The following is a 22,741-nucleotide window of genomic DNA, read 5'->3' on the forward strand; positions in this document are numbered from 1 at the left end:
CTTTACCATAATTCACACTTCGGTACCTAAATTTTATTTTATCCTAAAAACATAACACAAGTAAAGGTGACTGAAAGGTTTAGTTCATTTGATCGGTTAGTGACCGGGTAACATGAACTAAACATTGGGACTCACCATACACTCAATTAACATAAAATTATAATATTCTCATTTATGAGCTGAATGACAGTATTATAATTTTATGTTAATTGAGTGTATGATTGGTCTCAATTTTTAATTTATAATGGTCAAACTCGGATTGATCAATCACTGATCAGTCAAATATACTAAAATATTGAATCATCTTTACTTGAAGTGTATTTTTTGGACAAAATGAAATCTAGGTACCAAAATGTGAATTCGGGTAAAGTTCGGGTACCATCAGTGTAATTTACTCGTCAAAATCGCATTGACCGGCCATTAACCGGTAAAATATACTTAATTGTCCGGTCATTGTTACTTCGGGTATATTTTTGAGACAAAATGTAATCTAGGTACCAAAGTGTGAATTAGGGTAAAGTTCAGGTACCATTGGTGTAATTTACTCGCTAAGACACCTTAGATGATTGGATAATCACTCTAGACTTTTACACAAAAGATATGAAATATAGTGTAAGATTGCTTTGCTTTTTGCTTGCAGAACTTGTGTAGAAATTTGGTCAGCGTAATGGCTTGATCAAGTTCTGTTTTGAATGAAGCTTCTGATGACACTATTTATAGAGACGTCTTGAGGCATCGGTCATTTCGAATTTCGAAATAACCGTTGGAGGGAAATGGCTTCCTGTCGTTGTCATCCTGACTTGCTTAGAGCTCTCGGCCAATCAGATTTGAGTATCTTCTGTCCTCGGTCAGCTTTTGGTCAGCTCGGCAGAGTGTCTCTCCATTTATGGTAATGTCAACTAGACAGCATACTGTGTCGTCTGAACTTTACCCAAAGTGGAAACACTTTGTCTGGAAGTTTTCCTTAGCCAGCTGCTGTCTTGTACGCTTTGTCGAATCAACTCAGCAGCTTCGTTCCGAAGTTGTTCCCTGAAGGTCTTCTAGATCCTTCTTCCGCTGAGTTGCATTTTGTCCACAACGACAACGTTTTGACATTCACGGGCCGAGTTGCCTTGAACAGTTTGACTTGGGCTTTGACTCTTGTATTGAGCTTGGGCCTTTTAATCCTTATGTCTTATAAGCAATTTTTAACTCAACATTTGAACAAACACATTAGTAGAATTAAATCAAAGCATTTAAACTTAGTGTGTTTAGAATATGTTTTTAATTATAGTTAAACAATTTTGTCAAATCAAAATTATGTGGAAAGGTGTTTCAACAGATTACCCATATCAGGGCCAAACTCCCTTCCTATTGCTTCTGCACACATGTTGATGAATGCGTCTGGTAGCACACTACTTTCAGCTTATTTTGTGGGAGCATTTGAATCAGCGCGACCAGCACTAGTCACAGGTTGGCTTGATGGTGTTACTAATGGTGTTTCTTCCTCCGATGTGGGGTTCGGTTCCCCATTTGCCATGTCCTTTTAAAGTGAACGAAAAACCCTTTATTTGATTAAGGATTCCACATTCACCGCACCAATTGATGACTTGTGGAGAAATTCTGATCAGCTTCCGTCCCTGTGGAGGCGTCGTTGGGTTCGACGGGGGGAAGCTCCGATGCCAAAGTCAGTAAGGAAGAACAAGAGAACAGACTGAATTGACAGAGGGTAAGTGAATGTGTACCTTGATAGCCTGAGACATAGGCTATATATAGTCATGAAGTTGTAACTTCTAGCAACTAGAAAGTCTCCATTAATGTCCCATTAATGGCGGTTACAGGTTACCCTTAAGTTGGCGGTTAGCTAATTGATAGCTCATTAATGGTCTTTATTGCCGGATCGGCCCAGCCGTTCTAATGGCGGATTGAGCGTTTATGGAGATTCGCCTCATAGGTTCGCCCGCGAGTCTCTCGTGGTGAGTCCTTGGAGATCCGCCCGCCGGATCTCTTTGTTTCAATACGCCGTGGTATTCCCGTATTAGGTGACCAACACGTGGCGTCCTTTAGGCGAATATCCTTTTTGATCCTTGGGATAATATCACAATGTTATCACGTGTCAATTTCATGTCAACCCAAAAATAGCACATTAAATACTAAGCTAAATCCAAACACTAAAATTGCATGTCGACTTCGTGTCGTGTAGTATTCTAACCACATTATATTTACATAATTAAATAGGAAATATAATTACTAATTCCATTATATATATATATATATATATATATATATATATTGTCAAACCACGAGATAATCCTGGAGGGTTTGCACCACCACGACATCATTTTTAAGCCATGTCCACATCCAGACTAATCGTCGTTCGCTAGTTGATAAGCACGCGCGCACGTACACATCCATATATATATATATATATATATATATATATATATATATATATATATATATATAATTCTAATTCTAATCAAACTAGAATTCACATTTTAGTTATATTATAAATCAATTACACAATTTATCCCATACTATATAATATTTCGACCCCGTTATAACTTTCCTCTTTAATTACCACTTACTCATTCGATCTTAATTCTCAGTGTGTCATGTATTAGGTTCTTACCGCAACTAGCCGTATATGTTTATTGCAATTAACTTAAACAAATCAATTCAATCATAATGTATAACAAAATGAGTGCACAAGCTGTTTTTATCAGAATCATCACATTCTCCTAAAGCCATAAGAAGTCAGGTTGATCCTGACATTTCACCTTTCCGTATTAGATGTAGTACAGTACGATCATTCATCAACTATATCCTTAAACGAATCGCAACTATGGAAAATGTCAAGTCATATATACAAAAACGTTTGTTTTACTTGTCCATGTAGAATTAACTCTGAATATATAAGTTAATTGAAATCTCCATTTCATCTCTTAACCTTATCACCTTGCAAATATTTGAAGTAACTTCTCCACGAGAGGCCATGGATATATCTCCCATATATCAAGAGTGATGAATGCTCAACCTATCATTAACTATTCTGTAATTACTTTATGTGATATCCAATCTCTGCTCGAGGCATATGCCACGTGTTTGACGTGTTGGATCATGCTAGATAATAGAGTCAAAGCATCACACTACATAATACAGAATCACTATTAATGATTGCTTGAGTCTGACGATTAGTTATACCTACTAATACAATTGACATAAGGCATGTGCCATTAGATAGATCAATCCATCTTATTATCTCAAGTCGGATCCCAATCCAAATGAACTCATTCATTGGATCCACGTAACTATCTAGATATCCTCATATCTAAAGCTTGTGAAAGCAGCTTTCTGTTCAGGAACAAAAGACATTGTTGCATGCAAATTTCTATCGTATTATGTTAATCCCAGAACATGATACTTACTTTGGTTTATTTAAGTTTATTAATTAATTAGAATCATAAAGTATGATTTGTTGGTCCCTTAGTTATGTGAGAATTAGTTCTAGAGGGGGTTAATGTAACTATTAAGGATTTAAAAGTTTTTGTACGTTCTTAAACATTTCTCACAGCACACATCACATATCAGAGTGCAGATGTTAGGATCCAGAGACAGTCCTAGTTAACTTGTAACTAAGATTGCTTCTATCCTTGATTCGGAGAGCAACACTTAGAGGGCTTCCGAATCTTGCACGTTAGAGATAACACTCCGGTTGGATTAGTAGTTTCAAAATAATGAGCAAGAAAATATATGGAGTAAGAGTTAGAAAATGATACTCAACAGATTTATTCTTGTTCGGCCTCTTGCCCACATCCAGTCCCCGAAATTCGTCTTCCGAGCTTTAATCCACTACTGAGCTCTTTCTGGTAGAGCACAAACCCTTACAATAGTTGTTGAGCCAATTACAAAGTACCTTCCTCTATAATTCTACACTCCGATTAACTATCTACCTCTGTTTGCTAAATACCAAACAAACAGAGCTTCCGAACTATTCTAGAGAATTGATGATTTTTGTTCTAATCTAAGAACACATTGAATGATCTGAAAGAAAAGATTACACAAGAAATATGGAAGTGTTTGTGTAAAGCAGTTCTTGCTTTGCTCTTTGAAACTTCAAGAGATAGTCACTTAGAGCTTTTTGCTTGAAGATCGTTCTTTCTCTCGTATGTCTGTGTATCTTCAAGGTTGCATGTGAGAGGCTATTTATAGTTGACACTTGAGGAAGAGATTATTTCGAATTTCAAAATAACCGTTGAGAGAGAAAGTGTTTAGGTGTCGTTTTCACTTTCCAGAGGTCAGAGCCTACAACCAATCATCTTGTTTCTTGTGTCCATTGGTTTGTCTGTTGCGCTATCGATCAGAGTTGGTCGGATTCTGTCTTCCTTGTCTAACCAAATCAGGTAAAGTTTTCACGTTGACCAGGGGACAGATCGTATGTGGTTCTGAAGCTTTCCTTATCAGGTATGGATAATTGGTAGATGTGTGTAGGTCAACTCTGTCTCTGTTGATCGTCTGTTGATCTTGTCAAGCGTGGCTTAATTTTTATCTTCCGGAACACTTTGGATTTTAGAGTTGGTCAATAGAACTTCTGGATCCTTCTATGATTGGGGCTTAAGCTTTTCGATTAGCAAGCCTTTCTCGGTGATAGGCTTCGTTTAAGCCTTAAGGCCCAAATCAACATCTTTGAACTTTTGCTTAAAATTAACCAACCACTTCAACAAACACATTAGTATAAATAAATCTTTTCTATGTGTTATTTTTTTTTGGTAAGAATGGAAGAAAAAAAACAAACAAACAAAAACCTAACCCGGGATCAGTCTAGGAAGACTGACCCCAATCCTATCCTCAAGAAGAGAAGGTAACAGAAAAGAAGGAGGAACGGAAAGGGTAGAAACACCTAACATCCCCCCATGCCTAGCAGCTGCCAAGCGATCCGCCACGCGGTTTTGCTCCCTATAAATATGGGAGAAGGTAAGAGAATCGAAGGCAGGACGAAGCCTCAAGATGGCTTTAATGAGATTCTGACTCTTAAGACAAACAGCCTGTCTATCCGAAATCCTGTTGATAGCCTCCAAATTATCAGACTCCACCGAAAGTCTTTTAACACCCATGCGAATGACGAGTTTAATGCCAGACAAGATCCCCCAGAGCTGCGCAGTAAAGGAGGAGCCCGTACCTAAGTTATGGGTAAACCCAGCCAGCCAGGCGCCACCAGCATCCCGAAGAACTCCACCAGCAGCAATTCTGCCATTACTAAGGCAGGAGCCATCCGTATTCAACTTGACAACCCCTTCCCTGGGCTTCCTCCAACCAACTAACTGGACCTCTTTAACCGGGGAGGGGTGGACTAGGGGCTCTCCTTCAAAACTCTTTGTAATAACAGAGAGTTTTTTCGAGAAGTAAAACCGGAGGTCAGGAATAAAGACAGTCTTCTCAGCAAATAACTCCTCATTCCTCCATTTCCACATTTGGTGACAAATAATAGCGAAGAGAATAGCCCCGTGCTCCATACTGGCCAACAAATTCCCATTAACGCCTTTAGAGAACCAGTCAATATCAGAGAACCCCATAAAGGAAGGAAGGATGTGGTGAGGAAGGACCCCTTCCCAAACCTTTCTACTATTCGGGCAATCCCTCAAAGCATGGCACAAGGTTTCCACATGGCCGCTGATTTCTATGTGTTATTAATTATGGAGATTTAATATTTTTGTCATAATCAAAATCTATGTGAAAATTGTGTTTGAACATGGTCTGACTTCATTTTTGTATGAACACTTTATAATTACTGTTATAAACTATGTATTATTTTATTTTTTTGAAAAAAACTAGGTATTACTTATATCTAACTGTTTAGTTATGATTCAAATCCTCTTTGCAGAAACCAAAAAAAAAAAAAAACTTGTGATCCTTTTCTTCTTCCTTCTCTTCCCTTGTTCTATCAATCTTTGTACTTTGTTGATCTATTTTGAGGAGGACGAATGATCTTCCTTCTTCCTCCTCACACCGGGTTAGATTTCTGTATTTTTTTATTGCTTTTTTAGTTTGTATTCATATATTTCATCGGAACTCTTTATCCGTCTAATTGTATTTGCTTTCTATTATTCTATCGTTTATGCTTTTTTCGGATTTAGCAAGAGCGAAAATAGTTTATCTTGTTCGTAGATCAATAAATCTACGTGGTTGCAACAAAAAAAGGACTCAGATCCGATTGTTCGGAATGGTCTAAAGGATGAAGTTTGGATTGCAGATGTTTTTCTACAGATTTGGATTGACGAGAAATATATTGTTATTTTGTGTTTTTTATGCCTTTTATGGGCTATTTTGCTCTTTGTAGTCATTTCCATCCCTTCGTGGATATTGTATTTGTTTTAGTCTGTAATCATGTGAGATTTTATTCTTTACATTTTGCTTGTTGTACTTCTTCATATTTTATTTAATGAAATTACAAGCATTTCTTAAAAAAAAAACTGTTTAGTTATGATAAAAAGATATCCTGTCTTTGTACGGTTAAATTTACTATATCAAATAAATCAAATAACTTAATAATGAACGATTTATGTATTAGTAAATTATATGCTAAAACAATTCTCTATAGGACACTAAACTAATATATATATATTAAAAATAAAAGTATATAATACAACTAATTATATATCAGGATTTCCGAGGAGATTTTTTAGAGATCTCCATGAGAATTAGTTCGGGAACGGGGCGGAGATAATATTCCCCACCCACCCGCGGTTCAGAGGAAAAATGTCCCGCATCCCAATCTCATTCCTGAATATTTTGGGAATTCTCCGTTCCTGCCAACTCGAAATCTTGCATGTTTCATGGAAACCCCACCTATTGGTACCTTAGTTTTTCTCCTTAATCGCTTTCAAATACGAAAACTAAGTATACCACATATAAAGTTAATTATAAAAAAGTTGTATAAAATATTTACTATGTTATTAATGCAGTTACAAACAATTTATCAAAATATATAAAAATGTTTCAGTTTATAAATAAATTTGTTTAAATGTCTGATGTGACAGTCAAATGACGCTCGATTCGTTTAAAATTTCTGTTAAATTTAGGTAAAACTTATTATTTTTGAAAATACTAGGAGTGAATTTGTACAATTTCTTACGTTTAGAGTATGTTTACACTTCTTAAAAAACGATAATGATATATTTGAACCTTATTCTTAATTTAAAGGGATAAGGTTTTTGGAGAAGTATCAATTAGCCTCCATATACAAAATAACATCAGACTACCAATTTAGATCTCGAAAACGAGATGTGACACATCATTCATATTATTTCGTTGTATAATTGACAAAACTTAATGAAATAATATAAATAATATCTCATATTCCATTATTAAAATCTAAATTAATACTCTTTTTAAAACATTATCTTAAATTGGTGCTATTTTATACGTGAATACTATTTCTCAAAACTTTAGACTTCGAGGCAGCTTATCCTATTTAGACGTGTAAAAATAGTAAGGGCACAAATGTAATTGAACGAAACGAACTTAGGCAAGACACGTAAATAGAAAATAAAGACCCGTCATCAAGAGTGCTTAGCATAGGGGTGCGTGTCAGTACTTTCACCTAAATCCTAATCTTTCCCCGGTTGAAATTAATTTCCTCAGCTCAACCTCCCAACTCCTCCTTTTAAATACGCCTTGTCTTTCTATATCTTCCCCAATATCTCCTCATTTTCATTTCCATTCTTCTTTCTCATCTTACAATTCCAATTCCAATTCCGCAATGGCCACTGAGCTCAAGTCCCAAAACATTTTGGATCTCTTAGCCCGATTCCTCGAGACCGAAGAAGGTGCTAAAGTTCAAAAGAAGATCAATCTCGTCTATCAGTTCAATCTCGCCCCCAAGGTATGACTAGTATTTTCTTTTTTCGTCTCAATTTATGATTTCCGTATATTTTCCTGATTTTGTCTTTCGATTAACTGCAGAAAATTGGGTTGAATGAGGTGGCCGTTACTGTTGATCTCAAAAATGGAAAAGTTACTAAAGGTTTGGGGTTTTATGCTTTTTTGTTCTTATTATTAAATTAGAAAATAGTTTAACATTTTCTTCGTGAGTTGTGCTTCCGTTTTGGATACGATTTCCATTAGGATATTTGTAGGCAAAATCCGGTATGAACTGCTCCGAGTGCAGAAAAACGTGGATAGTAGATCTATTGTTTCGATCAGTACTGATAGAGTTCTTAATTTGCATGCTATTTCTGTTCCTAGTTTGGGGTAGTAAAAATTGTACAGTACATAGGCATTGGCCTATGCATCCTCTAGCCATATTGATTCTCTGATCTCAAATGTTTGGGGGAAAAACAAATTGGCCAATTTCACTTTGTAATTAATTGGAAGCGTACAAGTTAAAGCCACTCCAACTAGATCTTAATTGCTAATAGTAATTGATGTCAGAGGTCCCAACTACTTTGAAAATTAAGGCAAAAGAAACACTCATTTCCTTCTGAAATTAGGGGGTGGAGTTAGATTCCGAGTTGTCTTTGTGGTTCATCCAACATACTGCGTTTCTACGGAATTGCACTGGTTCAATGTTATGCTATATTGGTGGTTTTATGCGAGTGATAAAAGTTGAAGTAGTCTATTTTAATCATAGGCCTTTCTTTCTTACAAGCAACTTATTCCTAAATCCCTGAAATTAGGCGCATATGAAGAAGGCAAGCCTGATGCCACATTTTCCCTGAAGGATGAAGACTTTGTGAAGCTTGCTGAGGGGAAATTGAATCCGCAAATTGCTTTCATGAGGTGAAGTCATTGGCTATGATCTAACAACTCATTTTCCTTTTACTGTCTATTACAATTCTAATGCTTCTGTTGATTCTAATTGTTTGATGAATGCAGGGGCGCTTTGAAGATCAAGGGCAGTCTGAGTGCAGCCCAAAAGTTTACTCCTGAAATCTTCCCTAAGCCCTCGAAGCTGTGAGCAATGCTGGTTAGCTCCATTTTATTGGCAGTGCAGTTTGGATTTGAATCGAATTTGTCTTAGGATAGGATAAACCACTCGCTGCATTTATTAATCAACAAATGTAACTCTTTTATTAGTGCACAAACACTTCCATTTGTGCTACATGGAACTAAAATTAAATCCTTTCATTATAATTCAATCTTAAATTAAAGCTTTAGCTTCTGAACTGTACTTTTTAATGGCAATGCTTGCATTTAAGTCTTTTGGAAGGTAGCGTATGATATTTGGATTGCTACTATCATCTGATACTGCAGGCTGGTGACCAGTAAGAACATCATTAGCTGAACCGAACATAAATAGTTATTCAGGAGGTGTTTGGAATCGTCTTGCTTTACGGTTTATTATATGGGCTAATTACAAATCTAGCCCAATTAAAAGGGTCCATTTACATATCTAACCCACTTTGCTTCAATATCACCAAATTAGACACTTTCATCCACTTTGGATAAGAATACCCATATTTCTATTCGATCCATTCTTCTTCTTCGATCGATTCTTCTTCTTTTTTCTTCTTCAATCGAATCTTCTTCTTCGTTCGATTCTTCTTCTTTCTTCTTCGATTGGTTCTTCTTCTTCTTTCTTCTTCGATTGGTTCTTCTTCTTCATGTTCTTCAATTTCTGATACCAATCGTTAGTGATTATTAAAGTATTATGTTCAATTTTCCGTAGAAATGGTATGTTTTTAGCTTATATACATGTTTTTCTTGCTAGTCTTGCCTCTTTCTTCATCTGTAATCATATGGTTTCAATTTCCTCTATTTTCCATCAATTTCCTCCATTGTTGTCACATTTATGACAAATTTGTCGCATTTCGTCGCAAATGCGACAATTTGCTGTCGCATTTCGTCGTAAATGCGGCAACCGTTGTCGCAGATGCGACAAATCTTGTCACATTTGCGACGAATTCGTCACAAATGCAACATCACAGTAGTTCAATTGTTAGATTTTTTTCCTTTCGTATTTTTTAAGATTTCCTTCCTAATCCTCTTCCGCAGACACTAGTTCTTCAAATGTTGAACGAAAAAAAATCTCTTCTCTCTATAAACCACCGTCTTTTCGCCCGTTTGGGATGACGAGAAAGACGTTCAGAATCTGAAAAATAAGATGAATTGAAATAAGGGTATTCTTGTCCAAAGTGGATGAAAGTGTCTAATTTGGTGATATTGAAACAAAGTGGGTTAGATATGTAAATGGACCCTTTTAGTTGGACTAGATTTGTAATTAGCCCTTATTATATTTCATTAACATAAGCATAGATTCAGAATAATAAATACAATACGGACTTACAGAGTATATAATATGGGCTTACAGTATGGTTCGTGTTTGCTGATTAAGGGGTTGTTTGGTTGGGTCGGTTGATGGAAGATAAGGATGGATATAAATGGGCAAGGATAAATTAATAATTCTGTTGAACTGTTTCATTAAATAATAATAAAATGAATAAAACAAGAATAAATGACATTTATCTATTTGGTAAGATCGTTCGAAACGTCTAATGATATTTTATATTAATTTTGTCAATATAGTATAAGGGTTAGCTATGATTGTTGAAGTAAGTTGAGTTGACAATAAGGTTGTTTTAAGCAATTTGATGTGATGGAAATGCCATCTTAAAAGTTTGAGCTGTCTCTAGGTGTTTGGCTGCAAGTTCAGACGTGTTCTTATAATACATTTAAAATCTCTAATCATTTTAAATTCAGAGATATTGGTAGTAAATTTATTGAATTTATATTTTTAATATTAGTATAGGAAAAATTTATAAAATTGTACTTATTAGTATTAATTTTTTTCCTCCTTGCCTGTACTTCAACGGGCGTAACATCCAATTGGATTAGTAAAATTGTACTTATTAGTTAGGAAAAATTTATAAAATTGTGCTTATTAGTATTAATTTTTTTCCTCCTTGCCTGTACTTTAACGGATAAATCAATTAAAACCTCATACTACCAAAGGCTAAATAAAAATCACCAATTCAACCCGAATTAGGGAAAATTATAAAACTGAGTCAAATGGGAGGTCCATTTACATATTTAACCCATTTACTCATCCTTCTACATATTTAGACTGATTTTGTGTGACTTTCCCATAATACCCTCAATATTTACGCGCGTCTGTCTCCATCCCGTCTGACTTCGCATATTCGACCATATGCGAAGCCTGCGAAGCTAATGTTTGGATTTACTTAATGAATTTAGTTCGCATATGCGAAGCTTGCGAAGTTGAAGTTTGTTTTGCTTGATGAATTTTGTTCGCATATGCGAATGCTGTAAATGTTTTGAAGCTAATTTGCGAAGTGGTATATAACAAAAAATGGGAAACAACAACGGATTCTAACATTAAAATCATAACATTATCAAAATTTACAACAAGATTGCCACAATAACAACATTCAAATCATAACATTATCAAAATTTACAACAAGATTGCCACAATGAACTCTACTAACTAATCATTTCAAAGTGAACCTAACTAACCCGGTACCAATCTTGAAACGGATGTGTAATCTTGGTGTGCACCATGTGACATATCAATCCCAAAAGGTCTGGACTTCCATTTCTCATCCTAGAAGGTCTGGACTTCCAGACCTTTTGGGATGGACGTGTCTTATGGTGCACACCAAGATTACTCATCCGATTTAAAATTGGTACCGGATTAGTTAGGTTCATTTTGAAGATTGGCACCATGGGATGGACGTGTCCCATGGTGCACCCCAAGTTTGACACAACTTCTCCTAACCAACCACTTTAGGAGTGAATGTGTCAATCTTGGGGAAGTTCATCCCTATACAGGAAGGAAAATCATCTCCCCTGCAGCCCATTACGCCGCCTTCCAGAAAGGGATGTTACGTATTCAACTATCTACAGAAAAAATTAATCGTGTTAGACAGGGAAAGAGGTGATTTTATTTCGCATATCGATGCTTTCGCGAAGTCTGTGAGGTCTGAAACGTGATTATCTACGTCGCATATCGATGCTTTCGCGAAGTCTGCGAGGTCTGAAACGCGAGGATCTATTCACAGACTTCGCGAACTAATTGATACCTATATTTCATCTCATTGCTAAAGAACAAATTCAAATCCTTACTTTATTAATCAGATTTTTAAATAAAATATTGGAGAAAGTGTTATAAGAATTGGAAAACTTGAAGAATGGTCATTTGTTGCTTTGTAGTTTTGATTGAATGATAAAAATGGCGGATAACTGAAAATTGCAGAAAGCCAAAAAATTTTTTTTATGGAAATTGTGGGTTAAAATAACAATCAGATCAAAATATACACAAGAAGAAGTTATTCTATACCTGAAAAAAGAGCCTCTGGTGAAACATAACCAATAGAACCAAATAATCTAGCAACAAGTCCTTTTGCAATCTACTGCCCAACTCCAGCTGCAACTTTGTATTCCAAGTAGCTTCTATCTCGACCCACAATCCAATCAAAAAGCTCGCCACTGCAACAGTGCTCTAGCAATGGGATCAATGAAATTCGTCCTTTTAGTTACCGTTAGATTAGGTTAGATGCAATAGTTTGGATTGGATTGCTGATTTTGGATGTTTTAGTTTAGGGGCCAAAATGGATGTTATGTCTACTTAATAATACTTTTTTTTTCTTTGTATGTACTTGACAATTTAATTTTATTAGCTTTAGGTTGCTATACAAATTTTTAAAAAAAAATCATTTAAGCCAAAATCCAAAATTAAGAGAAAGAGTAAGATATATATTTCAATGGAAACATAACATTTTGAACCTTTTTTTTTTTTTAAATAAAGGCGGGAAGCTGGCAAAGCAAACGAAGCTCGGACATCTCAACTAGGTTGGAACCCCGAAACTAAACCGTAAAGCCAAACTCAATTTATTAAGAGAAAAATTCATTACAAATGAAGTTATTGTAAAAATCCGGAGCAGAATTCCACCAATTGATTCCTTCGACGGTTAGATCAAACCGAGCAAGAGTATCAACGACTTTATTACTCTCCCGATAGATATGAGAAACTATAAAATTCATACTGGAAATCTGTACCTAACATTTTGAACTTATTTATCCCAACTTCAATAACATTTGAAATAGTTAATCTAACAGTATCTGTTAAAATATTTGATATCTTTTTATTCAAAAATTACGTCAATTTTATTCCAACCTATTTTACAATTCCTGAAAATAAAAATCAAATCAAAACTTATTCCTATCTATTTTATAATGAGCAAATTACAAATCTAACTCAATTAAAGGGTCCATTTACATATCTAACCCACTTTGCTTCCATCTCACCAAATTAGTTACTTTTATCCATTTTGGACAAAATTATCCTTAGTTATATTCGATCTATTCATCTGCCTCTGCTCCCGCTTCTTCTTCCTTCTTCGGTTCATCTTTTTCAATTTCTGATAACAATCGTTAGTGATTTTTGAGATTATTGAAGTATTATGTTCAATTTCTCATAGAAATGGTATGTTTTTAGCTTATACACATGCTTTTCTGGCTAGTCTTGCCTCTTTCTTCATTTGTAACGATATCGTTTCGATTTCCTCTGTTTTCATCCATTTTCCTCCATTGTTGTCGTATTTGTGACGAATTTGTCACAAATGCGACATTACAGCAGTTCAATTGTTAGAATTTTTTTCTTTCTTATTATTTTTGTTAATGACCACTTTAAATAGGTTTGATTAGTAATTAGCCCTTTTATAATTCCTAAAAATAAAAATCAAATCAAAACTTAAAAATCTTAATCTTTATCACCTTCCTATATCGCATTTTTTTATTATTATTATTATTAGGATTGGCTCTTCGTCCATTTTGGTGCACTGGCAAATCAAATCCAGAAACATAGAGAATGCCATGTTTTTTTAACATGACAAGTTCTTTTTTTCATCTTTTGTGTTTTGGTCAAGCTACATTTTAATTGAGATAACAATATCAAAGGAGGGAAAATGAAGTGTTAGATAAAAGATGAGAAATTTAGAATTGGCTTTGTTGAAGCCATTTATCTATATGTCATTGGCTTTGTTAACAACTCTGCTAGCTGGTGTTGCGATGACAAAAATTCAGAAAACCAGAATCAAGGTTCTCCTTCACATAATGACAATCTAGGTCAAGATGTTTAGTTCTTTCACCATAAACTGGATTTTTAACTTCCTCAAACATCTTTTGATTTGGTATTAGTCTCCGTGTTCCCGACTTCCTTGATTTCTCTCTCATCTTCAGCTTCACCAAACCAGAACAAAACAGTATATATATATATATATATATATATATATATATATATATATATATATATATATATATATATATATATATATATATATATATAGTTGTTTGATTGTCATTTTTATAAACACTAAAATACTTTCTGTTTTTGAAAATCAAAACTAAGCAATTACTTGAGTGTAGTCTGACCGAGTTCGTATAGTGTAAGATAAAATATTTTTCATTGTGTGGGCTATTTCATTTTGGAGGCGACCGGAATTCACACTGTTTGCACTTACCGATGACAATTCCATGAATGTCCGCGACTTATCCCATTATTGTGTTCGATAAAATTGTAATTTTCTTGTTCCCGCTTTAACATTTTCATATTGAGAAAAAGAGTTTAAACACTTAAAAAGAGGTGAGCATTCAAAAGAGTAATGCAGCCACCAGTAGTGATGAATTTGTGGTTGTTGCAAATAATAGATCGGTCATTCCGATTCATCGGTTCCATACTATATTATGAAACCAACTAAACTAAACGCTAAGCTGCTCAAGCCAAACATGGGGCAATTGGCGTCTGAAGGAGGTGGTCCACTAATTGGGACAGCATGTGTGAGCCTAAAAGAGGTGAATCCGTATTTGCGTTTTGCACCACAGTCCAGAACTCAGTAATATAGGACACATGACTGCTCACTCTAACCAACCTATTAAATGATGAACAGAAAAATCAATTATTATGACACACAAAAATCAGAGTATGGAAATTAAATTAGTGATTTTGTGACTAGAAGGAATGATGAGCACATGCCATTGTATTTCTCCGGCAGAAGGCAGGCAGTGTCTGTGTCAAGCAGCCACATTCACATACATGTGCTCTTGTCACTTTCTGGTTGCTGTAAATGTGGAATTAAAATGTCAAGCATTGTGGTTGTATGCATTTAATTTAACATCAAAGAACCCATACTTACTTTAATTCACCATATTTCACCTAATTACACTTTTCTCTATTTTCAGTTTCCTTTCAGCAAAAACATATGTTTGTACTTTGTGTTTAATTTCTTATCAAACATCCGACGGTAAAAATACATAGAGTAATAATTACTCTTTAAAAAACAAAGTAAATCTATCAAAATTCTTTCATTATGTCTGAAGATTTCATATTATTATTATTATTTGGGAAAAAAATCATGTGTTTTTTTAATATTTAGAGATGTATTTTTCATTGTAAAGTAATTAATACATCGCTAAATAATTTACTAATTCTTTAATTTAATTTCTCTTCTCTCCTCTCTCTTTGTACAGTTTTCATTTTTTTTCAATAAATCTCGGGTTGGTGGTTTGTGCTGGGCTGCCAACCTAGGTGGAATGTCCAGCCTGTCATCGCGTTTCAATCTTTGATTAAAAAAATTTACTAATTCTTTATTTTTTTTATTTATTTAATACATGGCTTATTTGATTTAATATAGGGCTTATTTGATTAGGTTATTAGTTGATAAATATTACTGTTTATTTTTTGTTACTACTCATAGTTGTTTGTTGATTGATTATTAATATTTTTTTGAGTGAAAGCGGTTTGCCAAGTCAAGGAGTACCTAAACTAATCCTAACTAGAACGAAGTGACCCCAAAATAAGGAATAAAATATTAGGCAAATAATTAGAAGGTTCCTGTATTTTTACTTAACACACTAGTAAGCCCATCATATCATTATAAGGTCCTTAGGTTTTACCTTAACCAACTCTTTAGTCCCTTTATTTATTTTTATATATGAAAGTACAAAATTATCCCTAATTATACAAATAAAATAACTTATCTTCTAGTTTTCATATTTAATCAAAAGAGTTTTAATAAAATTTGGGTAGTATATATATATATATATATTGAGAGTAAATTATACCAATAGTACCTGAATTTTATCCTAATTCACACTTTGGTACCTAGATTACATTTTGTCCCGAAAATATACCTGAACTAACGACGACCGGACAATTTAGTACATTTTACCGGTCAATAACCGGTCAATGCGAGTTTGATGAGTAAATTACACTGATGGTACCTAAACTTTACCTTAATTCACATTTTGGTACCTAAATTTCATTTTGTCCAAAAAATACAGTTCAAGTAAAGATGAATCGATAATTTAGTATATTTGACCAGTCAATGTGAGTTTGACCATTTTAAATTAGAAATTTAGACCCATCATATACTCAATTAACATATACAATATTACCTTTTAGCTCTACATATATATTAAAGGGTAGTATTATAATTTAATGTTAATTGGATCTATTGTCCGGTCATTGTTACTTCGGGTATATTTTTGGGACAAAATGTAATCTAGGTATCAAAGTGTGAAATAGGTAAAGTTCAGGTACTATTGGTGTAATTTACCCTATATATTGATATTCTTGTACTTGTGTATATTAATTATAAAAAGAAAATTATATTTCTTATTCTCTTAAAAAAATCACTTTTATAATTTTATATTGTTCTACTCCAATTTTAATAATATCTATCATTCATCTTTTTTAATGAATAAGTTTTAAACTACTAAATTAAAATTTATAACTGTACAAAAATTAATAAAACAATTAACTAATATTGGAGAGTTATTAAAAAAAATATATAAAGTAGGAAAAATGGATATTTTATTAAAAAATACAGTAAATGGTAATTTTGGTATTTTAAATTTTATTTAGTTTATTTTGATCATTCACTCAAATATAAGGACTAAAGAATTGATGAAAATAAAAACTGAATGACTATATAATCATTTCTAAAAATAGAGGGACTAACTAGTGTATTAGATAAAAATACATGGACCTTATAATTATTTACCCTAAAATATTATTTAAAGAATTGATGAAAATAAAAACTGAAGGACTATATAATCATTTCTAAAAATAAAGAGACTAATTAGTGTATTAGATAAAAATACATGAACCTTATAATTATTAAACAAAAGGAGAGTAACATATCTTCAAAAAAAAAAAAAAAAAGTAACAAAATAAGGCGCATTCGCAAAACTAAGAAACATGAAAACACTTCATTCAAATCTCTAAAATTAAAGAGAGAGGCTCTCACTTTCTCTACTTTTTCTTCTCATTTGTTCTTTCATCTTTTCAGATCTCCGTCATTGTCGCCATTGTCATTGTCACTTTTTCCATTCTAACTTTATAAACATGTATACTTAGAGGAGGAACCTCTCGTTTATCTTTTAGTCTTCGTTTTTAGCTTCAGATTTACTTTTTCTTGTTAGTTTGGAGTTTATATATATTCTTGAGTTTCTTTTTCCGTCAAATCTGCACATGTTAGCTATACTTCTTTTTTTTATTATTTTTTCGGTCTTAGCAAGAGCGGAAAATGTTCATCTTGTCCGTAGATCTATAGATCTGCGTGGTTGCAAAAACAGAAAGGACTCAGATCCGAATGTCCGGAACAGTCTAAATGATGAAACATAGATTACACAGGTTTTTCAACGGGATTCGACTTTCGAGAAGAATATATTTCTATGTTAGTTTGATTTATACATTTTATGGTTTTTATTGTTTATTATTAATTGTAGTCTATTTTCTTACCTTTGTGGATCTTGTACTGATCGTAGACCGTATGTGTGCGGTTTTATTCCTCTTTATTTTCGTGGTGTATTTGTACTTTTAAGTTAATGGAATTATATATGGTATTTTTATAAAACAAATCTCTAACAATGAAAAAGGAGAAAGAGAGAGAGAGAGAGAGAGAGAGGAGAAATAGTGAGATGAGATGCTTGAAAAAAAAAATTAAGGAGAGAAAATAATGATAAAGATATATAAGGTTGAAGAAAAGATAGGCCGTTCTCAGTAAATGATGAGTTAAAATTTAGTGATGAATGAGATTGATTTGCATTGACCTGACATAATTCGTGGTCCTACATTTTAGTAGGAGGTCACCCATGGAGTAGTTATCAAAATATAAAACAATGTAACAATAATACATCACATGTATAATTTACTCGTAGAATACTAAACCGAGGAAAAAAGGCCGTTGAGCTTAGGAACATGGCTTGTAGTAAGAAACTGATGATGCAAGAGACTAAGAAGCAAAGCTTAGTCTCAAACTCAGATAATTTTCCAACTCCGGTTGTGGAGTATAACATTATTAACATTGGCTAAATCTCGAATTGCTAGATCCCTTTACTTTTACAAGAGAACAAACCTTCCAAAAAGTAGAGACCAACCTTTTAGAATCCACATTATCCAACCAGAGAAAGTTACACATTATATTATATGAGAGGGAGACTATCAACCAACATGACCATTTATAATAAATGGTGAAAGAATGACTCCCAATCACCGAATTGATAAAGAACTAGTTGGTCTTCGGTTCCACCTTTGAGTAAAAATTTGCACAGTACTTAATAGCTTCTTAGTTTGTAATGTTATTTCAATAATTTTAAGATGGTTGGATTGGTTAAGAGGCGTGTTTCATTTGCTGATGTCTGTGTTTTGGCTACTGCAGATTTTCTGTCAAAAAAAAAAAAAAAAAAAATCAGAATCAGTTCTTGATATGCAGAATCGTCTTCCTTGATGTAGGTTTATTTGGCAAAAATTTGTTTCGATAATAATAATAAAAAAAGTATTGATTTCCTCCATTGCTGTGTGAAAGGACAATGAATATTTGACATATTTCTGAAGCTAAGTGTACCATCTTAACTGTACAAGGAAAGGAAGAGGTTGATTCGGCAGCAAGTGTAACGACCTGGTCTTCAAATGGAGAGAATGTTATTAGACTTCATTACGTTAATGAAATGTGACACATATTTTAAAACCTTGATTAGACAGCTACTGCTGCTTCAATTGGGATAGGGATTCAATTGAATTAAATTGTTTGTGTGTTGTGATAGGGATTCAATTGGGAATCGGCTAAAAAAGGAGGAGGAGGATGGTATAATTCACTCAAAGATTCAGTCCCTGATCTTGCAACCGTAGGAATCACTCATGTCTGGCTTCCTCCGCCATCTCACTCTCTTGAACCTGAACTGAAGGTATCTACTTAATTTCCACCCAATTCCTCATTCTCTGTCTTTCTCATGCTTTGTCTATTTAGGTCCAATTCTTTATTATTTAATTTTATCATCAATCAGTTCCGTTCAATAGCATTCAGTTCAGTAACTTATTTTAAGAAATTATATTATTATTTCAGTTTTAGTATAATTCAGTTCACTTCAATAGCGTTCGGTTCAGTTCGATTCACTTCAGTTTTTTTTAAGTAAAAAAGAACAGAGCCTTACTATGTTCTAGATTTTTGTTGGACAATGAATGAGATGATTTGATAACAACTCAATTTGATGTGGAAAGTATGTTAATTATTGATCTGATACTCAGTTTAAATACAGCAGAAATACAGTTATAACTGTTCATTCACTACTTCCTACAAATCAATGGTTTAATAACCACTTCAGCAACTGACTAAATCATACTTATAAAAAAATACAGGATAAGATATTCTAAACATAATATAATAATAATGTAGCAGTTACTAAAGCATAAATTTAACACTCCTCCTTGCTTTGGTTACTATAAACTTCAAGCTTTTCTCTAAGGAACTCTAAAGAAACATTTGTATCATGTTTTTTTTTTTTCAATAATGAGGTCTGCAAGTGTGCACTGTGGACATGCATCTTTGGACAAAAATGACTCAAGTAATTTCTCCTCATGTTCATCAATCTCATCATAATCACCAAACCGAGTTTGAGTTTCAGAGAAACCATTAAAATCGTTAAGGTCCCCTTCTTCATCTTCTTTTCGATCGTTGACATTTTCTTCTTCAGCTAAAGCAAAGGCAGTTGTACTAGTAGGATTTGTCTCCTCAGCCTCCTCTTGAATTTCCTTCTGCTGAATCAACGCCTCTTTCAAAACTTTTGAACTCAAACCTGATGAGATCATCTTTTCACAGACTTCTGAATTAATTTGTGTTTCAGTAAACACTTTTTGCTCCTCCTTCAATGGATTCAATGCAAAGATCTTGCCTTTCATCTTCACTTTGAAGACATCTTTGTCTGCTGAATCCTTTATGATGTAGTGATTTGTTTCAAATAAAACTTTGAAACCCTTCTCAAGAAGTTGGCCAACACTTAACAAATTCAGACTTATGTTAGACACAAATAATACATCTTTGATTATGTTTGTACCTGAAGTGCTCTTAATAGCCACTGCACCTTTTCCCTTCACTGAAATGTATTCTCCATTTCCAATTTTGACTTTGGAAACTGCTGATGTATCTAGCTCTTTGAACAAAGCATGATCATAAGTCATATGGTTCGTACATCTGCTATCTACAAGCCAATTATCACTTGAATTTCCAGGAGCAAAACATGAAGCCACAAAAAGATACTCATCTTCTTCTTGATCAGCAACTTGAGCAACATTTTTCTCATGGGTTTCTGAATTTTGTTGACTGTTGCTCTTGCAAATCTTTTGATGATGTTCCATCTTTTGGCACTTCTCACATTGTTGATCTGGTCTTCTCCAACATTTAAAAGGTGGATGACCTTTCTTCCCACAATGATGACAAGGAGGAAAGTCAGATTTATTCTTCTCGTACTTCATCCCTTTTCTCCCTGACTGGATTGACCCTTTGCAAATAATGCACCTTCAACAAAATTCTCAGACCTCAAAAGTCTCATATGCTCTTGTGCCTGCAAAGCGTTCAACAACTCTGCCAAACTAATTTTTGACAGATCCTTAGTGTTTTCCAGAGAAGAATTGGTTGCTTCAAACCTTTCAGGAACAGTCACAAGAAGATTTTGAAGTAATCTAGAATCAGGAAATTCAGTACCGAGTAATCTTACTTTCTTAGCAATGCTAAGCAATTTGTCTGAATACTCTTTGACAGTTTCTGAATCCTTCATCTTTTGAAATTCAAATTCTCTGATCAAGTTAAGGGCCTTCATTCCATTGATCTTCTCATCTCCTTCAAATTCCTTCTTCAAGAAATTCCAGACTTCAAAAGCTGATTTCTTTATCATGATTCTGATAAAGATACCAGATGAGACTGCAGCAAATAACGTAGCTCTGGCCTTCGACTTTCTTGATTTCTTCTCCTTGTGATTTTTTTTATCTGCGCCATAGTTGGATTCTCGGACAATGGAGGAACTTCGTAGTCCTCTTCAATAGCTTCCCAGAGATCATTAGCCTCTAGATGTGCTTCCATCCTTGCTTCCCAAATATGATAGCCTTCACCATTAAAAACAGGTGGTGCTAATGCAGTAAATGGAGTTTCTGACAAATCCATAAAAGAAGAAGAGAAAAAGAAATAATAACAAATTCACAAGTCCCTCAAGAAGAGTGCTCTGATACCATTTGTTGGAAAATAAATGAGATGATTTGATAACAACTCAATTTGCTGTGGAAATATGTTAATTATTGATCTGATACTCAGTTTAAATACAGCAGAAACACAGTTACAGAATAACTATTCAATAACTATTTCCTACAAATCAGTGGTTTAATAACCACTTCAGCAACCGACTAAATCATACTTATCAAAAAATACAGGATAAGATATTCTAAACATAATACAATAATAATGTAGCAGTTACTAAAGCATAAATTTAACAATTTTTGTTGGGTAAAAAAAGTTTACATGATTACTAAAAGCCAAAAAACATAACTAGTCATTTGAACTTTATCTATTTTAAAAATCAAACCCCTATTCAATTATTTTTTCATGTTGAGTTTTTTTTTATTATTGATTCTGTTATGGATCGGTTCTTATTTAACTTTCCAGTAGGTTCTTCTAAGCGCAATCTTCTCTTCTCTCATTTTGCGATTTGCAACATTAGAAACGTCAAATCGATTTTTTTTTCTTTCCCAAACTCAGTATAAAAGTTATATAAAGACCAGATCCATAACAAAATCAGTGATCAAGAGCTCAATATAGAAAAATAATTGATCAAACTTGATCATTAAAACAGACAAAGTTGAATACTTAACTATACTTAATTATACTTTTCACCTTACTAAAAAGTATGAGATCTATTAGGGGTGATCATTAAAGTACTTTTTTTCTTTTGGAAGTGATGACTAAAGTATTTTTTATTCAATAAAATACTCCCTCCTCCATTCCATTATATAGGTCATTCTAGCAAATTAGTTTTTTCCCTAAATATAAGTCATTCTAGGATTCCAATGCTTATTGCCCAATAGTGACATGAGAGAGAATTATTTTTTGTATTGGTACATGTGTTTTTTAATATTCCAATGCTTATTGCCCAATAGTGACATGAGATATTTCTTAATTTGTGTGAAATACCCTAGAATGACTTATATAATGGAATGGAGGGAGTACCTAATATAATATTTTAATAGTCTTGTATTAATAAAGATACTATAATTAGATATGATAGAGACCATTTTCCGTAAAGTCCAACCTTATCGATCTTCAAAGAGAGTGTGCTGGAAACCTATAGAAGCCTGAAAATGTGTTTCAAATTAGAAAGAAAATCACTTAAGCTTTGTTCCTGGAAGTAGTATTTTTCCTTTTAAAACATTGGATGCAGACGTTTGGGACCTTACCCTATTTAATCTCATTATGGCCATCGT

General features: G+C 33.7%; 1 protein-coding gene and 1 pseudogene across 1 annotated transcript; both read left to right on the forward strand.

Annotated features, from left to right (window-relative positions):
- Window positions 1-7,562: 7,562 nt before the first annotated feature.
- Window positions 7,563-9,139, forward strand: LOC136201326 (sterol carrier protein 2). The gene is made up of 4 exons (XM_065991977.1): window positions 7,563-7,861; window positions 7,942-8,002; window positions 8,655-8,757; window positions 8,854-9,139. The coding sequence occupies exons 1-4, from the start codon at window positions 7,739-7,741 to the stop codon at window positions 8,933-8,935; spliced, it is 369 nt and encodes a 122-aa protein (XP_065848049.1). The 5' UTR covers window positions 7,563-7,738; the 3' UTR covers window positions 8,936-9,139.
- Window positions 9,140-14,721: 5,582 nt separating this feature from the next.
- Window positions 14,722-22,741, forward strand: part of LOC136236102 (alpha-amylase-like) — a 38,898-nt pseudogene continuing 30,878 nt past the window's right edge.

Source organism: Euphorbia lathyris, chromosome 7 (assembly GCF_963576675.1).
Source record: "Euphorbia lathyris chromosome 7, ddEupLath1.1, whole genome shotgun sequence".
Classification (NCBI taxonomy): domain Eukaryota; kingdom Viridiplantae; phylum Streptophyta; class Magnoliopsida; order Malpighiales; family Euphorbiaceae; genus Euphorbia; species Euphorbia lathyris.